This window comes from Zootermopsis nevadensis, unplaced genomic scaffold, assembly GCF_977971745.1.
Source record: "Zootermopsis nevadensis isolate Lab colony 2312 unplaced genomic scaffold, Znev_1.0 Znev_ptg000013l, whole genome shotgun sequence".
In the NCBI taxonomy this organism is placed as follows: Eukaryota; Metazoa; Arthropoda; class Insecta; order Blattodea; family Termopsidae; genus Zootermopsis; species Zootermopsis nevadensis.
The window spans coordinates 5,693,142-5,712,185 of record NW_028259145.1 but is presented as its reverse complement, the minus strand read 5'-3'; the positions used below and the strand labels follow the sequence as shown (position 1 = coordinate 5,712,185).

The 19,044-nt window shown below is 44.7% G+C and overlaps 1 protein-coding gene across 10 annotated transcripts in view; it reads left to right on the top strand.

Annotated features, from left to right (window-relative positions):
• LOC110834417 (uncharacterized) overlaps positions 1 to 19,044 on the top strand; it is a 206,668-nt gene that overhangs the window by 134,175 nt on the left and 53,449 nt on the right. For all 10 annotated transcript variants that reach the window (XR_015535049.1, XM_087348499.1, XM_087348497.1 and 7 more), the window contains one exon: positions 14,547 to 16,010. Coding sequence is in view for 9 of the 10 variants with exons in the window: in XM_087348499.1 (XP_087204625.1) it covers positions 14,577 to 16,010 (1,434 nt within the window). In the remaining variant the exon portion in view is untranslated. The remainder of the gene's footprint in view (positions 1 to 14,546; positions 16,011 to 19,044) is intronic.

Sequence of the window (19,044 nt, the reverse complement as noted above, 5' to 3'; positions counted from 1 at the left end):
GTGTTTGCTTGGTAAGAGGACAACTTTATTGTAAGGGTCCTGTCGCGTCTTCAGAGTACATCTCAGAATAACGCTTTCAAGTTTAAAATTAAATTACTACTAAATTTATTCACCGTCATATACGAGGTGCGATCGGAAGGTTTCCAGACTGCGCGTATAAAAACCCGTACACTTATCTCAGGTATTAAATTCATCCATCACCCTCGAAGTAGTTTCCCTGGGAGTGAACACAACGATCCCAGCGCCGCTGCCAAGCCTGGAAGCATCCCTGGAAATCTTTCTTTGTCAGCCTGTCAAGCACCATCTGCGATTCTGCCTGAATCTCTTGCCAAAGACTCGCCAAAACGGCTACGGAAACCTATGAAATGCTAAAGCAAGCATTTGGGGAGTCCGCAATGGGTCGTGCACAAACTTTTGTGTGGCATTCACGTTTTAAAAATGGCCGAACCTCTGTCGATGATGACGAGCGTTCTGGACGACCATCTTCGAGCACAACGCCCGAAAATGTTACGAAGATTCGGCAGGCCATTCACGAAGATCGACGTCGTACCATCAACGACTTGTGCGACATTGTTGGGATAGGCTATGGGACCTGTCAGCTGATTCTAAAGGAAGAACTCCACATGCAACGCATCATGATAACGCGCCAGCGCACACCGCCCTCAAAGTTCGGCGGTTTTTGACCTCAAACACCATAGCCGTCATCCCGCTCCGTGTGACTTCTTCCTCTTCCCAAAGATGAAAATTCAGCTAAAGGGAAGGAGATTTGAGACGATAGAAGAGATTCAGGCAGAATCGCAGATGGTGCTTGACAGGCTGACAAAGAAAGATTTCCAGGGATGCTTCCAGGCTTGGCAGCGGCGCTGGAATCGTTATGTTCACTCCCAGGGGGACTACTTCGAGGGTGATGGATAAATTTAATACCTGAGATAAGTGTACGGGTTTTTATAGGCGCAGTCTAGAAACTTTCTGATCGCACCTCGTACGACAAGCAGAAGCTGTGCAATGAGTCAAGCAGCGTACATTTTCTGTGAAGAGAATCTTGATCTTCCTGTGGCAACTGAATATTTCTTTAAAAAGAATGTATTCTTCTTTTAGAATCAGAGTGGTGTATAAAATTCATAATCGGTCTTGGTCTGTTACAGTAGACCATTTCCGTGGTCTCAAGTGACCATTAAAACGGAAAACGAAGATGTAAGTGTCTTGTTAAAATACATACAAAGGTCGACTGTATGATTAAGCGTAATGAGGTTTTAAATATGTGACGGAACTTACAATTAGTGAATATCTTCCCGCGTACATTTCCTTAGAAGAACAGTACAGAGGAATTAAATCCTCGCTTGTCAATTCGGAGTAGAAGTGAAAATAATTCAGATACAGAGAAGGTCTATGAAACGTTGAACTTCTGCTCCTTACAGATACATCAGATCGCCAGATAATGTACTGTCAGCCATCATGGCATCTTAACCCTTTAGAACCCAGTGGTAACTATATGTACCACCTGCTTTAACAGTCATTGACTCTATATTTTGTATTGGTGCGTTTCGTATGATTCTCAATGTAAAAAGCTATTATTTCTTTAAACAGCGTTAACCAGTTGATTTATGTGATGGTAAAGTGTCGTGTTTTCTTTGCGGTACGGACTGAATTCATAAATATTATGTACACGAACTTCGAGTCGCAAAGGTTTAAAGACACGATACAAACGATGGAACATGAAAATATTAATATTCGCCACATTTAAGTTATGATTTTAACTTTTATAACACCTATTTTAATTACTAAGTTTGTGTACTGACGGAAATAAATAAATATACCACTGAATTAAGCACAAACATGACGCATTTAAACTACAAATTTAAGTTATGATGTAATTCCATAAGGAAGTCTTCACCCTTTATTCTGAACAGGGTGAATGCAGCTCATAATGAAGTCGTATGGTAATTTTTAGCCAGGCGGTGAGTTTTTTGTAGCACATAAACATTTTTGTAATGTTCTGTAAGTTCTCCGGATTTATTTTATGGGGTTCGTCGAGTGTCCGTATGTCTGACTTTCCATCTTTATGAGCCGGCGTTTATGATGGATGTGGGTACATGTCAGCTCGCTTTCTCTCGCCAGTACCTTGCGCGGTTTACTCGTCGCCCTGAAAAAGATCCAGCAGGCACCACTGAAATATCGGTAAATTTCTACCACACTGCAAGATGCAACATTCCAGAAGACTGTTCCTTTAATTCTGAAGGTCGTGAGAACTTAAAAATCTCGCCTTATTGCCATCTGTCACAGTTAAGATTGTCACATTCGGAAGGGATCGTAAAAATCTAGGTTTACCCCGAATATTGTATTATTTTTTATGCGTTCATTTCACTTTGCTGAGGAATGTTGTCTCTCTGTTTACGCCGAACGAAAACGGACCGGCTCAGAAACGCAAAATACTTTCTCGGAGACCTTTCGGCTGACGTTTCGATGTCGTTGCATGTCGGTAACACATGTTATTGACGGAAGATTCGAACAAATCTATCAGAATGCTGTGGCATCGTCGCATATTAATTGAAGTGTCTTATGCCGTTGTTGGTTTGAGTCGACGCATCAGATGTCCAGAAACCGACTGAGAAGTCTGCTTGAAAGGAGCAGATGCCAACTTGTATTGAACTGCAGGAAGACGTCTCACTTCAGAGGGCAAACTGCGCGTACAGTTCGGCGTTTAGGAAAACCGCAGTTTTATTTTATAGCGTGTCTGTCTGTCTGTCTCTCTCTCTCTCTCTCTCTCTCTCTCTCCCTCCCTCCTTCCTGATGCTTTCCAGCTTTGACATTAGGCCCACAGATAAAATCACGACCAATCTGATTCTTATCGTGCCCACTAATTGCATATTTTAGTGTCCTCCTTGTGAATCAGACGGACTTTAAGCTGATCGACATATGCCCTGTTGTTACGAAACCGAAATGTTGACCAACGTCTTCATAAAATTCTTATTCCGTTGCGCCCTGTCCACAGTCCACACACAGAAGAAGGCAATGGCAAACCACTTCTGGATCATCTGCCAAGAACGTATATGAACAGGTCCCAGTCCGAGAAAAGGATGGAAGGATCCTGTTCATATGGACCTGTCGTCAGACAGAACACTAAATAATAATAAGATGAGGTGGTCTAGCGGTTAGAACGCTGGCCTTGTAATCCTGGGGTCTCGGGTTCGATTCCCGGCGGTGCACGAATTTATAACTTGTGTTGGGCAAGGCCGTGGTCTAGGCAACACGGAGTTTTCCTCCGTGGCATCCCAACAGTTACTCCATTCACACACAGAAGAAGGCAATGGCAAACCACTTCTGGATCATCTGCCAAGAACGTATATGAACAGGTCCCAGTCCGAGAAAAGGATGGAAGGATCCTGTTCATATGGACCTGTCGTCAGACAGAACACTAATAATAATAATAAAGTAGTTGTATATTTTCGGAGTAACACTTCATTAAACAGCCGACCGAGATTCTATTAGAGCGTGTTGTTATATTTCATTTTCTATGCATTTTCTTCCTTGCTTTTCTGTTTTCATGTCCTTCATTTGTTCTCCGTGGCTCTCTCCATCCTTCCTTCCTTCCTTCCTTCACTTCCCTTCTTCTCTTGCTTCTCATTCTCCTCGTCACTGCCGTCTCCATCTTCAAGTATGTCTTGGTGGCATACGTAGCTGCGTTCTCCTGCAAGGAGGTTCGGCCGCGATACACACAGGAAGTCGAGATTCGGATAATTGTCGATTCAGGGTCTGAAGAAGGTAAATATACGTGGATAAACAAATGTGTGTTTTGATGCATGCGCGTGTTCTAAAAACACGAACGGAAATAGAATATAATCGAAGGGCACATTTTAAATCAAAGAGGAAAATATTGTTCAGAGTGAAGGCCCTAACCCCACAAATGAGTAACGTAAATCGCATTGACGCTCTCTAAAGCAAATGTGGGCTGTACGTTGTCGTAAGATAGGTGACGACTGTCACTTGTTCTCATCAGAGCCTGATGTCTGAGGCCATCAGAAGGCAGTGCTGTAGCTTAGAGATGATACGAGGCTGAGAGACGCCACGCGAATGCGTCATCTGACGTGAGAGTGTGGGGGTGACGCTGTAAATATGCGGTATGGCTCTTCTGACCTTGCAGAATTACTGCCAGTGAGTCGTCGTCAGTCGCCCTTCCAGGCTTTTAGCTCCTGCAAGAGACAAGAAGAACAGGATAACATGGACGCTCTTATCTTTAGAGTTTCTCAATTAGTTATGTACATAGTCGTTACTGTTCTACCCCGTTAAATAAACAGTGTCGAAAATTGTTCCTATTCTACATCTCGATTAGACGGACGACCTCTGAACCTCGGATCGAGATTCAAAGCGAACTGGTTCTTGCGGAGGAACATCGAGAGGGTAAAAGGCGAACAGGTTTGAAAAGGAATGAACAGAGAGCGACGGAAGGAAGAAAGATGCTTCTTATGTGTCTGCTTCTACACAGTTGTGTCTTCGGAAGTTATATTAAGTACACGGCCTCCATTTTATGTTGGTGAAACGGAGATATTGCTAGACCGTGCGCTGCCCTCTCATGTGAGTTTATGACGATCTGAGAGCAGTGATACTGGACAGAGACTGGAAACAGTCCTTACTAGAGGCAGGGATAACAAGTGGATTATTTTTTATTTATTTATTTAGTGTTCTGTCTGACGACAGGTCCATATGAACAGGATCCTTCCATCCTTTTCTCTTCTCGGACTGGGACCTGTTCATATACGTTCTTGGCAGATGATCCAGAAGTGGTTTGCCATTGCCTTCTTCTGTGTGTGAATGGAGTAATTGTTGGGATGCCACGGAGAAACCGGGGAAGCCCCCGGAGGAAAACTCCGTGTTGCCTAGACCACGGCACAAGTTATAAATTCGGGCACCGCCGGGAATCGAACCCGAGACCTCAGGATTACAAGGCCAGCGTTCTAACCGCAAGACCACCGTGACGGTCAACAAGTGGATTATCGGGATTAAATGCTACGGTTGGTTGGGAGAAGTGTCGAAATGGAGGTCCAAGTGATTTCGGAAGGGCGAAATATTTTAATTTTGTTGCAAAAATGAATTTTAGGTAAGTGCTAGGGAGCTGTATAATAATTGTACGTTTCTATAAGCTTCAGCTTTGTACACTTAATCCTCACACTGTTTTATAGTTCGGAAGTCATGAAATGCACTTACTCCTTATGACTGCCAGTTGCACAAATAATCACACGTTTTAGTTCTTAGAGCAGATAATTTCTTTAAAAAAATGTAAATGTTTTTTTTTTTTTGTTATTGGCTAATAGGTCCGTCCTTTACAGTAGCGGCAAGTTGGTGTGTGGGAGCTTGAATTTAAAAAAAAAATTCAAAATATGTTTCCCTCTAGTTTAATGAGATTGAATTCGTTTTACGTTAGTAGCTGAAGCCAGCCACTCTCTTCTGATTATTATTTAGTCTCATCCGTCAGAGGCAGGCTCTGGTCGAATGGCTGACCTTTTCGATGTTTCCCGAAACCTTTGAACAGGTAGGCTATCTCCTAGGGGAGAATTTCCGTCGATTCTTTCACCTCGATAAAAACAAATAAGGGGTCTTCGAGAAGTGGCGGCTATCCGACCCGAACTAGCGGTATCGGAAAAGTGATCCGTAGCGACCACTGTCGAGGGGACTTTTTTAAAGTACACAACGCTATAATGTTGGCTTTTGTTTTTTGCGGACGTGAAATGTGGTCTGAAGAACACAGATTGATGGTGTTTGAAGATAAGGCGCTTTAAGAAGAGCATTTGACCCTGTGAGGGATGGAGTGACAGGACACTGGAAAAGATCCCTTAAAGAGGAGGTTCGTAGTTTTTAGGAGGCTATAATCGAGGAGCATGAGATGGGCGAGACATGTAGAATTCATGGATGCAATAGGAAATACATACAAAATGTTGGTTGCGAATGCTGAAGGCAAGTGATTCAACAGAACAAGTGGGCTTCGTTGGAATTTTTATTTGTAGTGTTCTGTCTGCCGACAGGTCCATATGAACAGGATCCTTCCATCCTTTTCTCGGATTGGGACCTGTTCATATACGTTCTTGGCAGATGATCCAGAAGTGGTTTGCCATTGCCTTCTTCTGTGTGTGAATGGAGTAATTGTTGGGATGCCACGGAGGAAAACTCGGTGTTGCCTAGACCACGGCCTTGCCCAACACAAGTTATAAATTCGGGCACCGCCGGGAATCGAACCCGAGACCCCAGGATTACAAGGCCAGCGTTCTAACCGCTAGACCACCGTGGCACGGTTCGTTGGAATAGCATTATTAAAATCGATCTTACGGAAATAATGTCAGTGCGTTTGAATTACGAAGTGGTGGTAGGTCTTTGGAACACTATAATGAACCATAGGGTTACGTAAAGGGCGTGGAAAGTCTTGATTTGTTGAGCGTACTAATAGTTGGTAGGAGTCTCCGTAATTAAACGATGCCCGCGTACACCGAGAGAAGGAGGAGAAGAAGAATAAGTTATGGAAGGATTGCTCTCAGTATCCCCCGTGGCTTCCCTCTTGAGTCGTGTTCACTTACTGTGCCGTTTGTCGTCTGTTATGTTTTTGTACTTCGCGTTTGTTGTCTGGAATTTTACGACGTGGCCTACTTGTTGTTGCGATGGCCTGCGCCTGTTGAACTGCGCCCACTAATAGGCCCATTGTCCATCCCCCATATGACACGAGAGAGAGAGAGAGAGAGAGAGAGTGGAGTGGCAGCGTAATGACATTGACAGGATAAAGCCGAAGGTCTCGGTGGAAAACATTCCCCAGTGCCATTTTGTTCAACACAGATCCCGCGTGGACTGCCCTGGGGAGTGAACCCGTGTCTCCGTGGTGATAAACCGGCGACTAACCGCCTGAGTCTTTGTTTATGTCAATGCGTCTCCGGGATAATGCGACGGTAAACACTGTCGTGTCGAGAGATGCATTTCGAAGCTGAAGCAACGAGCGATCTCTTTGCGTGTTCCTTGTTTGTTTTGCAAAACGCGTATTGTCACGGCAATTACCAAGAGTGGAAAGGCACACAATTCTGTTTGTACTTAAGAGTTTTAAGCTCGTTCTGTGCTGTTTTACGTCTCTGAAGACGATGTCTTGATGATCATACACTGGAAATAGAACTAACAAGCATCATAATTACACCCGATGACTGGCACAGCTGAATTACCATTTTACCTGTCGAAAAATATTTACAGTGTTAATAATGTCGCCGGTGTTTCATGCCGTATGCACGCCTTTCGATGGTGGGTCATTTCATCGTTGACACGATTAAGTGTCAAAGGTGACCGACGCGAATTACCGTTGTATCCGTCAGCTGGCAAAGGAAATTTATCCTGACCCAGCCTAGAATCGAACTTGTGTTGTTCAACTCGGAGCTAGTGCCTCCACAAATCGACTGCTTTCTCACGAGATAACTGACAATTTCACCGCTCCCGACCATCTGGTGTCGAAAACGTAAAACAGCGATTTTTTTCCACAAATCCTCCTATAAGTCAGTCGCGCGTTCTTTAGATAAAGAATTTTGCTTCATTCTAGTAACATGAAATTTTGCGTACCTCTTTTAAGCGACTTTGGGAAAAGCGGGATGAGTACACACATGTTCTTCCCGCATGCAGTCTGTGTGCACAGCGATCCACGTGAACAGTTGAACGAGTTTTCATGTATCGTACATCACTTTGGTTTTTGCAAGCTAATATTTGTTTACCACACCACAAACCCGAGATAACAGGACTCCAACTATTTCACGTACTTTCAACAAGGCGCTGCTGTTCGAAAATGCGGCAAATATTTGAGTTTCGAACTTTCAGCGTGTCGTTGCTTGAATCTACAACTACAAGTCGGTTGACCACAGTACCAAAATGGCCCCTTGCGATGTTTGCACGACAACGGTCCCTGCCCTCCTCCTACAATTTGTGGAATCAAACGGATTAATGTCGTTTTCATTTGTGGTTCTATTATAATAGCAACAAATATCTTGCCTTCTGTACTAGCGCCGATTAGCTTATCTTATTTGATTTGGAAACAGGCCTGCAAGATTCAGCATTTGTGTAAGACCCTGCACGTTTAACGAATCAGATTCTTTGTTAAATAAATAAGAACTTCGACTTCTTCTGAACGAGTTTTTGTGGTGTATGAGCTATGACATAAAGGAGGAAGGAATGGGATGGGCGGAAAATGTAGTACGCATGGGGAGTTGAGAAATAAACACAAAAGTTTGGCACAAAGGTCAGGAAAGGAGATCGAGACGGATGGGCGAGAACTTTCCTAAATTGCTACTAGGTTGAGGACTGGATGCATTTTCGTCAGAACTTCATATGGTCACCGCCTCTGATGAACACAGTAACAAAACCTTTCATTAAATCAGAGGCTGGGCGATCATCAGCTTATCGAGGACACTTTGCCCCACGTAGTTTTTCATTTAGTTTGTTTTTAACTGTAATTTATCATTCGTTATCAAAGTACTTTTTGATTTGGACATTAACGTAGATGGCGGACTAGGTCCCATTTTGTATTGACCTTTGGTGGATGTATTCTCTTACATAATTTAACCGAGAACGTGGCGGCTAAAATTCCATAAAATTATCACCAGATGAAAGACTTGTTATCGGCCGGGTGCCACGTAAAACCTTCTCGTTATAAATTTAAATTTAAGGTGGCCCAGTTTCCATGGTTCTCTTTTCACAAAATACGTGTTTACATAGGTCTTTTATAATTAGTTACGAATATTAAATCGGTTAGTGGTGATGTTATGGGTTTTTACGCCGTGTAGATTGGTGATCATCTTCAGGGCTGAAGTAGAGATGCTAACCAGTAGTGGTGCCAGTGAGTGTTTTTCTCGTGGTGTACGTCACCGTATTCCTGGGAAAGGCTCGCCTCTGTGCCGCTTTCTTCAAATCAGCGCTTACTGACAGAGAGCCGGTGCCCTATCCTATGGGTTTCAGCATCTTTTTTGATGTGTTAAGTGCGGCGGGGTGAGCTACCGTTAGCGATTATGCTCACCGTGACGTCCTTCTTTTGTCGTGGGGAGTTCACCCGTCGATGCGGTAAATTCTGCCACCTTCTCCCATTTTCCTTTGCAGGTGGAGGCGCGAACGCAGCTTCGGTTAGTGACCCGGGCGCATTTCGGCTTGAGGAATGTTGCAACGAAGCCTCAGAACTGGACGAGTTCGATTCAGTGGCTTCGCACTTGCACGTGACAGCTCGGACTGTCTTCTAGGAGAGCGAAGTCTTCCCTTCTCTCCATATCCGGGTTGGCACTCACCCGCGGGTCATATTCCTCACCGTTGTGCCTTAGCGGAGGCCTCGGCGAAACTACCCCGGTTCGGGTGTTGTTAGGACGGCCAAGGCCAGCTCGAGAACGTGGGCCTTAAGAAAGGCCAGTTCGTTGGGACCTCAGGAAATAACCAGTGAAAAATCAAAATAAGTCTTCTATATATCTGGAGCTGCTTCTGCAACTTGCTGAGAGTAGCAGTCAGCCAACACAGTCGAATTCCATTTACTCTAGCGATTTCACATGCTAGAAAAATATCCTGGTGAACTTCTGTTTTCTGTGTTTTGGAACATTATCCATCGCCAGTTGTTTAAGCCTTAAAATCTTTAAACTTTAAAAAGTGAGGTTGAATCGTCCTTCGTCAGAATAAAGGATGGAGACGCCTGTTTTTCTCTTCGATCCGATAGGCCGAGGTAATCCTCCCAATTTGTAGTCCATACGTTTCAATGCATTGTCTCGCCATTAGAAACCATTGTTGCTCAATAATTGTGTCCATCACAGGCATACATTCTTGAGCAACAGTTATACCAGGATCAGATCAGTTCAAACACGACGCAAGGTTATTGTTGGAAAACATCGCTACCCAACAATGACCTGGGACCGCATTTGTGCGAGAATAACCTATGGGGCAACAGTGACCTGATATCGTGGTCTTGCGTGAAGAACACATTCGTAATCTTTGGCTCTCTGGATCTGTTACGCCACGGATTTATTTATTTTATTTAATGTGTACCAAATGGAGCACCTATCCAGTCTTGCTGTGGAATGGAAAAGATGTCAGTATTTAAATGTGTGAGGCAATTCGCAATTCGTAAAGAATCCTCCTCTTCCTCCTCTTCCTCCCCCTTCCTCCCCCTCTTCCTCCCCCTCTTCCTCCCCCCTTCCTCATCTTCCTCCTCTTCTTCCTCCTCCTTCCTCCTCCTCTTCCTCCTCCTCTTCCTCCCCCTTCCTCCTCCTCTTCCTCCTCTTCCTCCTCTCCCTCCTCTTCCTCCTCCTCTTCCTTCTCTTCCTCCTCTCCCTCCTCTTCCTCCTCTTCCTCTTCCTCCTCCTCTTCCTCCTCCTCCTCTTCCTCCTCCTCCTCTTTCTCCTCCTCCTCTTCCTCCTCTTCCTCCTCTTCCTCCTCCTTCCTCGTCTTCCTCCTCCTTCCTCCTCTTCTTCCTCCTCCTTCCTCCTCCTCTTCCTTCTCTTCCTCCTCCTCTTCCTCCCCTTCCTCCTCCTCTTCCTCCTCCTTCTCCTCCCCTTACTCCTCTTCCTCCTCCTTCCTCCTCTTCCTCGTCTTCCTCCTCCTCTTCATAACAGGGGCTTTCACCATTTGCAGACTCAGGGAAGCACTGACCATCGCTTGTCGAAGCATGGACCACATTAAAATTCACTGCAATTTTTAGACACGAGCATCGTATAAAGAGTGGTGAGTTGATCTGCAATGAGATTTTTTCTTAACAAGAGGACAACATTGATGTCACATGTATCGATTCTCGCCGTGAACCATTACCCCAGTACAGGATGATCCAAAAGTGAGACAACCTTCCCCTCACAGGTTTTATTCATCAAAATGTATATTACAGAGAAATCAGAAAATAAAAAACAATGTTAACTTTCGTGAAGAAGAAACGATTCACCAGACGAGATATTGGGGAAGTGTATCGATCAATTCATTCCGGCGAGTCAAGCAAGAACGAGATGCCACGTAGTGTTTAACAGTGAACACTCGCTGCACATGTGCAAAAGACGTACAGTTTAAAGACGACTGGCGGCGGACGGCGCGGGCAGGTAACATGACGTGACCTGCGTGGTCCTTGTGTTATTGTGTGGTTATTGATCCAATCGAATTGTATTGAATTGTAGCCATCATTTTATGACGTAGGATTCGTGATTTTTTCTATCAACGGGTGTATTAGAATTCTCGTGGTACGGCGTATTATAAAACTTTCGACGTTGTATTTGTCTCTAACGTTCGTGATAAATAACGGGCGATAGAATGCTCCTCCCGTTTGAACGATCAGAGTACGTCGTCGTGGACGTAGCAGAGTACAGTCGTCAGGACAATTCGGTGATTATTATTACGTTCACCCGACTGTACTGCCCACTCCAGCAATCAATTTAAGTGGAGAGTTTAGGTTCTTGATGTCGTCACATCCGGCCTGCTGTCGATCATTTCCGGTTGTCAGCGCAGACCGTAACAGAAGAGTCGAACTGATAAAATGAAGTCGTTCCTCGTCTCCCGTTATTTCTCGCGGCTTCAAGTAACAGACTCGGTGCCTCGGGAGCAAACCAAACGCCTTTACGTCGCTGAAATATAAGAGTGGCTGGACACTCTTCCCTGCTGCAGTTTTCGACGTCGAGAACACTGGTTCATTTCGTGCAAGGTACAAATTTAATGACAGTAATTACCTCGAAGATTGTATTTTTCTTGTGACGGAAATTGAAGTCACATAAAGCATGCCTGTTTGTAACTGAAGGGTGTAGTTTTTTTCCAAATATCCCCTTTATGTCTATTTTAACATTAATATTAAGGAAAGCAATTAATGATGAAAGGAAGACATTTATGCACTTCTTACTACGTTTATTCTCGACATAAAAAAATATTGTAGGCTGCGTAGTAAGTCATAAGAAGGTCCACTAAAATAAGAGGTCACCTGTCTTCAAGAAGGTGGTGGACATACGAGGTGCGATCGGATGGTTTCCAGACTGCGCGTATAAAAACCCGTACACTTATCTCAGGTATTAAATTCATCCATCACCCTCGAAGTAGTTCCCCTGGGAGTGAACACAACGATCCCAGCGCCGCTGCCAAGCCTGGAAGCATCCCTGGAAATCTTTCTTTGTCAGCCTGTCAAGCACCATCTGCGATTCTGCCTGAATCTCTTGCCAAATACTCGCCAAAACGGCTACGGAAACCTATGAAATGCTAAAGCAAGCATTTGGGGAGTCCGCAATGGGTCGTTCACAAACTTTTGTGTGGCATTCACGTTTTAAAAATGGCCGAACCTCTGTCGATGATGACGAGCGTTCTGGACGACCATCTTCGAGCACAACGCCCGAAAATGTTACGAAGACTCGGCAGGCCATTCACGAAGATCGACGTCGTACCATCAACGACTTGTGCGACATTGTTGGGATAGGCTATGGGACCTGTCAGCTGATTCTAAACGAAGAACTCCACATGCGACGCATCCTGTCTGAGGACCAGAAGCAGAATCGACTTCTCGTTTGTCAGGAGCTCAAAGATCTTGCAAGAACCGTCCCCAACTTCCTTTCTAAGCTCCGTGTAACTGCTTCCTCTTCCCAAAGATGAAAATTCAGCTAAAGTGAAGGAGATTTGAGACGATAGAAGAGATTCAGGCAGAATCGCAGATGATGCTTGACAGGCTGACAAAGAAAGATTTCCAGGGATGCTTCCAGGCTTTGCAGCGGCGATGGGATCGTTGTGTTCACTCCCAGGGGAACTACTTCGAGGGTGATGGATGAATTTAATACCTGAGATAAGTGTACGGGTTTTTTTTAATAGGCGCAGTCTGGAAACTTTCCGATCGCACCTCGTATTCAGCATCCGCTGTAAAACTTCTCTGTAAGTCCTAGACAAATAATAACTAAGAGCAGCCGGTTTTGTCTTGTATTGATATCACCAAGACCTTAAGTTTGGCGAATGAATGGTGATCTGTACTCGAGAGTAATACTAAATTTCGTGATATTCGTCGCCTCTTGGGGCGACAGCTTATCGTGCATCGAGATGTTTCGTGCAGCGATCTCAAGACTTACCATTCTTCATTATGACATTTTAATTTCTGTTACCCGGAGAGCCATGTGAGACTGTAAAATTTCATAATAGTCTGACTTTACAACAGGTTTAATGACGTGTTACATTTGTGGTGTGTGAATATTTAAGTGTTCCTCGGCTGCACACTAACTTTCCTTTCAAATGCCCTCTAGTTTTTTTCTCCGTGAACCTCACGAATTTTGATAATGGTAGAAGAAACATGAAGTTGATTCCTCCAGGTGTCTGCGTGCCCCCCGTCCATACAGTAAAGTAAAGTAAAGTAAAGTAAAGTAAAGTTTGTCCCACTATACGCCATGTAGGCGCTTGGGGGGAGTGGAGGTATAGCTCCTCTCTTCCTTGACCCCGGCACTAGATGGGGGAGTGGTCAGCATCACGCCCCGGCCGGCTTTACCCCCAGGAAAGGACCCCCGGTACCCATTGTATAGGAGACTGGGTGGGCCCCAGAGCCGGTCTGGACGCAGAGGCTAGAGGAAAAATCCTCTGCCCCCGTCGGGGATCGAACCCCGGTCGTCCAGCCCGTAGCTAGTCACTATACTGACTGAGCTATCCCGGCTCATCCCGTCCATACAGTAGTCACAGATAACACGAGGTATCTCGGTGTAACAATTCTTGGATTGAATCCATATCTGATGCGCTAAATCATCTCAAGGAAACAGTTGTGGATCGTAAATATACTGAAATCGCTGTTCTAATTCTTCGCCAATCAGCAATTTGCCGTCGGTATCGGACGCTAAATAGATTGAAGATAATGTGAATCCTAACGTTCGTAAGCTGGTTGCATCGTCACTCGCTTTGAGACTGTGCGTTATACAACATCTGTGTTTCACAGTAACTTTCTGTGCAGTCAAAATTCGGAAGTCTGTGTGACTTAACGCTGCCGCGGGATTTGCGATGACTTCTTCTCAGCCTGGAAAATCTTTTCAGACTGCTCGGTTGCATATCCACTGCACAGTTACCCAAACCGTCATTACTATTTCATTTAATGATTTTAAGATCCGAGTTTCGTGAATTTCTAACCCGCAAGGGATGTTACTTAGATCCGTTTTCGTATTAGTCCTGTAATATCCGGTTTCTAATGCTGTCCGATGACTTGGGTGACTTTAACTTTGTACTCCTTGTAATTTCCTTTGCATTTCTCCTGATTGCTTAAGCATATTTCTTGCGGGGTTCCACGCCGGGTTCAATGTGAACCTGTCTTCGCTGGTATTATTACGATAAAGTCGGATCTCTGTTGCTTCTGTCACGAGGTGCTACGTGATTAATGTTTAAGTGATTTCTAAAATATTAACATTAAATTATTGCGAATTTTTGGGTTTGTGGGCAAGGAGTAAGTCGGAGGGATTGTTTGTGCTGTCGTGGGATTTGTTTCAGAGGAAGGAAATTCTCACTGGCAAAGTGCTTCGTACATATGATGATTATTTTCCTCAGGCATTTTTGTTAATATTGTTCTTAACATCGGCGGTGATTTGTTGCAGGCTGGCAGCGTGCAGCATGGCAGCGGTGAGATGACTGATGTGCCACCGCTGCTGCTGCTGCTCCTGTGGCTGCCCCTGCTGGCCAGAGGCTCGTCTTGCCCGCAATCATCCTCGCCCTGTCCCTGCTACAACTTCGAAGACGGACTGTTTCTGGAGTGCCCGGGAGCCACGGTGCAGATCCTGCGCGAGGTTCTGCTGCAAGTGGCCGGTCCCGTGCAGTCGCTCAGCATCTATGACCTCGACGAGCAGGTGACAGCGCTTCAGGCCGAGCTGTTCCCGCCTGGCGCCGTGATCCGCCATCTGCAGATCTCGCACTCCAGCCTGGCGGAGCTCGCGGACAAAAGCCTTGTCGAGCTGCAGCACGGCCTCGAGTCGCTCAGCCTCGTGTCCGGCCGCCTACAGCAGGTACCGCAGAAGGCCCTGTCGGGCCTCACAGAGTTAAGGGCACTTGATCTGGAGGCCAATGAAATCACAGACCTGCCCAGCTATAGTTTGTACGGACTCCACCTCTCCAAGTTGAACCTCAAGGGGAATCTCCTGCAGAAGACCAGCGAGTACGCCTTCGCGGGGCTGGAGGAATCGCTCACCGAACTCGACCTGGCCGAGAACAAGCTTCAGAGTTTCCCGATGGCGGCTCTGCGCAGGCTAGAGCATTTGCGCTCGTTGCGGATGGCCTGGAACGAGATCGGAGACATTCCTAACGACGGGTACTCGCGCTTGGCCGCGCTGCTGTTCCTGGACCTGAGCTCCAATAATTTTGAAACCGTCCCATCCGACTGCTTCCACCCCATGCCAGCTCTCCGCACTCTGTCGCTCTACTATAACTCCATCGAGACTGTGCAGAGTGACGCCTTCGTGTCGCTTCTGGAACTGGAGTCCGTGGACTTGAGCCATAACAAAGTTGTGTTCCTGGACGGTGCGACGTTTCACAGCAACAAGAAACTTCGCACTGTGGACCTCAGTCACAACCACATCCACTACATCAGCGGCGTGTTCGCGAGCCTGCCGGAGCTGCGGGAACTCTTCCTTTCTGAGAATAACATTCTGGAGTTGCCTGCCGACGCCTTCACGGACTCTGCGCTCCTGACTGTCGTCTACCTGCAGCAGAACGCCATCCGTCGCGTCGACCCAGAAGCTTTGTTATCACTCCCTAACCTGGCGCAACTCCACCTCAGCTCTAACTTCATCAGGACTATCCCTAGAGACTGGTTTGCGACGGGTCACAAGCTCACTTCCCTGAGCCTGGACGGCAACTGGCTGGAGGGACTAGAACCGGGGACATTCAGGAACTTGAACAGCTTGCGGGAACTGCGACTGCAGAATAACCGGCTTGTGGAGATCGGACGCGGTGTGTTCGATCCTCTGCCGGCTCTCTTGGAGCTCCACCTGCAGAACAACCTCATCAGCAGCATCGAGTCTGGAGCCTTCAGGAGCTTGCAGAGTCTACAGCACGTGAACCTGCAGGTCAGTACTTCTCCGGATCTGACTTTTTTTTTCAACTGCCACAGTCGTTTGTCATTAATTCTGGATCATAAATCATCAAATACCAAATCACTCCCACAGAAGGTGCAGTTCGCATTCCTCCCGCCCCATGAAATTCGGAAATGAATTCGTCAGGGCTTTTTCAGTGCTGAGATTTGCATTTTGCTGTGTTTGACCTCAGACTGATTAGTTTGCAGTTCTAAATTATTGTGGCGAAAATGATGTTCAAGATTAGACTTTTATCAGACAGGAGTTCTTGTTCACGACCTCTGGGGGGCCCACTGAGGCTCCTACCGAATCGGTGCTGTGGGCTTGTTTCTGAAGAGTAAAGCGACTGAAGCTGGAATCTCTCCTGAGTCCAATGCGAAGGTCAAGTGGACCCAGAGTTATACCTGTAACCCACCACACGTTTCCAAAGCGTGATCTTTAACCAAGGAAACAGACGACCTCGCCTTTAATCCATTAATAATGCACACGTTTGTAATTGGCATCCCAAAAGCACTTTTAAAATTCTACGAGGAAATTTACTGAGAAAAATGATGCGTCTTCCACTGGAGAGATGTTCCGCCGATATCTTAACAGCACTGGCTGTTTATTTGCCTGTCAATTCGAAATAAACTACACGCCATTTGTAAATTTGTTAGCTGTCATGCAAATCAGGTCCTGTACACACCGAATCTGTTGCATTTTCTATTTAAACAAATTATTGAATTAACTGTAACTTATCAACATCAGTTTACGTTACGGGTAATAATTAAATGCCTTTAACTTAATTTCTGGTGCAGGAGTGCCAACTTTAGGCAAGTACTGCAAAATACGATGGCAAGTACTGAATAACCGGTTCCATGGCGTAGTCTTTTTGATAATCCAACAGTGCCATCAGCTAGTGTGGAACACGATGTACGCCATCTTCACAGCAGCCCGCCATTGGTCCCTTTCCTGAGCCAGTTGTATCTAATCCACACCCTCCAACCCTCTTTTCCTGCCGTGGACTTCAGTATTCTAAATATCCGCCTGGGTCTTCGAAGTGATCTCTTCCGTTCAGTCGTGCCGACGAAAATTGTTTTCGTATTTTATTATCTTTCTGGTGCAAACTTATCAAGTCTTCCACCTCTTCAAATCGCTGAGTGAATTTTCAAGTTTATCAACATTCTCACCTTATGCCAAGTTATGTTTAAGCCACTAACCATTTTAAAATTCGTTTCTGAGCCTGTGCAAGTCTCCGATATGTTTTTCTCTTTCTATAAAGTTTGCTGGTTTTGTCTTTTCGAACATTCCATTTGTCTGTCCTCAGGAGTACCAGCATTAAGGACACACACGTTATTACTGAGCGTGTCTACGTCCTTTTTAACAGCACTTAAATGCTGAATCGCACTTATCGAAGATTTTTTCACAGAATATTTGTGAATATTAATATGGGTTTCAAATTCAATTCGATGGGTTGCGGGACAGTTCTTTTAATGGCTGGAAATATGGCAAATGCTTATTTGTCTGAATGGGTTTTTTTACACGTTGTTTAGAGACCTTCCTGTTAAGCCGGTTTGGGGGGAGGGTCCTAGAAAACGGTGCCTCGTCGTGCGATTCACTTCCTCGCCTTTCCCCGCTACGACAAACTCAGCGCGCACCTGATAACGCGATACGACGGAAGGCTGAAACTGAGGACACCATCTTTTCTGCAAGAGTTAAATTGCAAACATTCCCTGTATTACTTAAGTCCTCTGTTTAGTGTATTTATGCCTGTGTATACTTTTAAAGTGTGATATTATTTCAGCTTATATTGTAAGTGGACACGGCTTGACAACAGCCAAGCACTAATAACAATACAAAAAGTGACAGTGGAACCACGGTTCCGGAGAATTTGACGTAAATACGTCTCTATATTTAAATTATATTTACGTCTCTGTTATATAATATAATGTAATGTTATCTTCAATGTCATACATCTTGTTACGAAAGCGGATTGTTGACGGCAGTAATGTAACACAACAAACAGATGACGTTTCCTAGGTAACATAACAATGCACGCAAGCTGACCATTGTTGTCGGTCCATATTTACACATTGTTGTCAATTTGTTGATACGGATCTTACACATCTTTCTGTAACTTTTTAGTTACACTTTTTCGTAACAGTTTTTGACGTAAATACGTCTATAAGGAAGGGTCATTCGGCAAAAATGTGTTACGAAAAACTGTTACGAAAAAGTGTAACTGCATTGTTATGTTACCAAGGAAGCCTCATCTGTTTACTTAGCATTATTATTACCTATAAAACATTTCATTACATTACCTTACATTACATTACCTTACATCACATTAGCGCCACGGTGGTCTAGCTGTCAGAACACTAGCCTTGTAAGCCTGGGGTCCCGGGTTCAATTCCCGGTGGTGCTCAAATTTATAACTTGTGTTGGGCAAGGCCGTGGTCTAGGCATCACGGAGTTTTCCTCCGGGGGCTTCCCCGGTTTCTCCGTGGCATCCCACCAATTACTCCACTCACACACAGAAGAAGGCAATGGCAAACCACTTCTGGATCATCTGCCAAGAACGTATATGAACAGGTCCCAGTCCGAGAAAAGGATGGAAGGATCCTGTTCATATGGACCTGTCGTCAGACAGAACACTACAAAAAAAAACATCACATTACATTACCTTACCTTACATTACATTACCTTACATTACATTACTTTACATTACATTCAGCTACCACAGACCCATCTTAAGCGTAACTAATTCAAATTAAATAAGCAAAGTCTTAATCAAACTTATCTCAATTGTAAAGCATGTATAAAGGAAACATTTAGAATAAAGCCAATATATAAACTTCCTTTCCGTGTAGACGTATTTACGTCAAAAATAATAAAATTAAACATTACAATACAAAAACAAGAAAACAATGTACTAAATATATAAATGTACAATCTTCGTAATTATAATAATTCAATTCATTAATTTATTGCAAAATAATTAACAAGTAAATGAACTGAATAATATTCCTAAGTAAAATAATAATTAAAT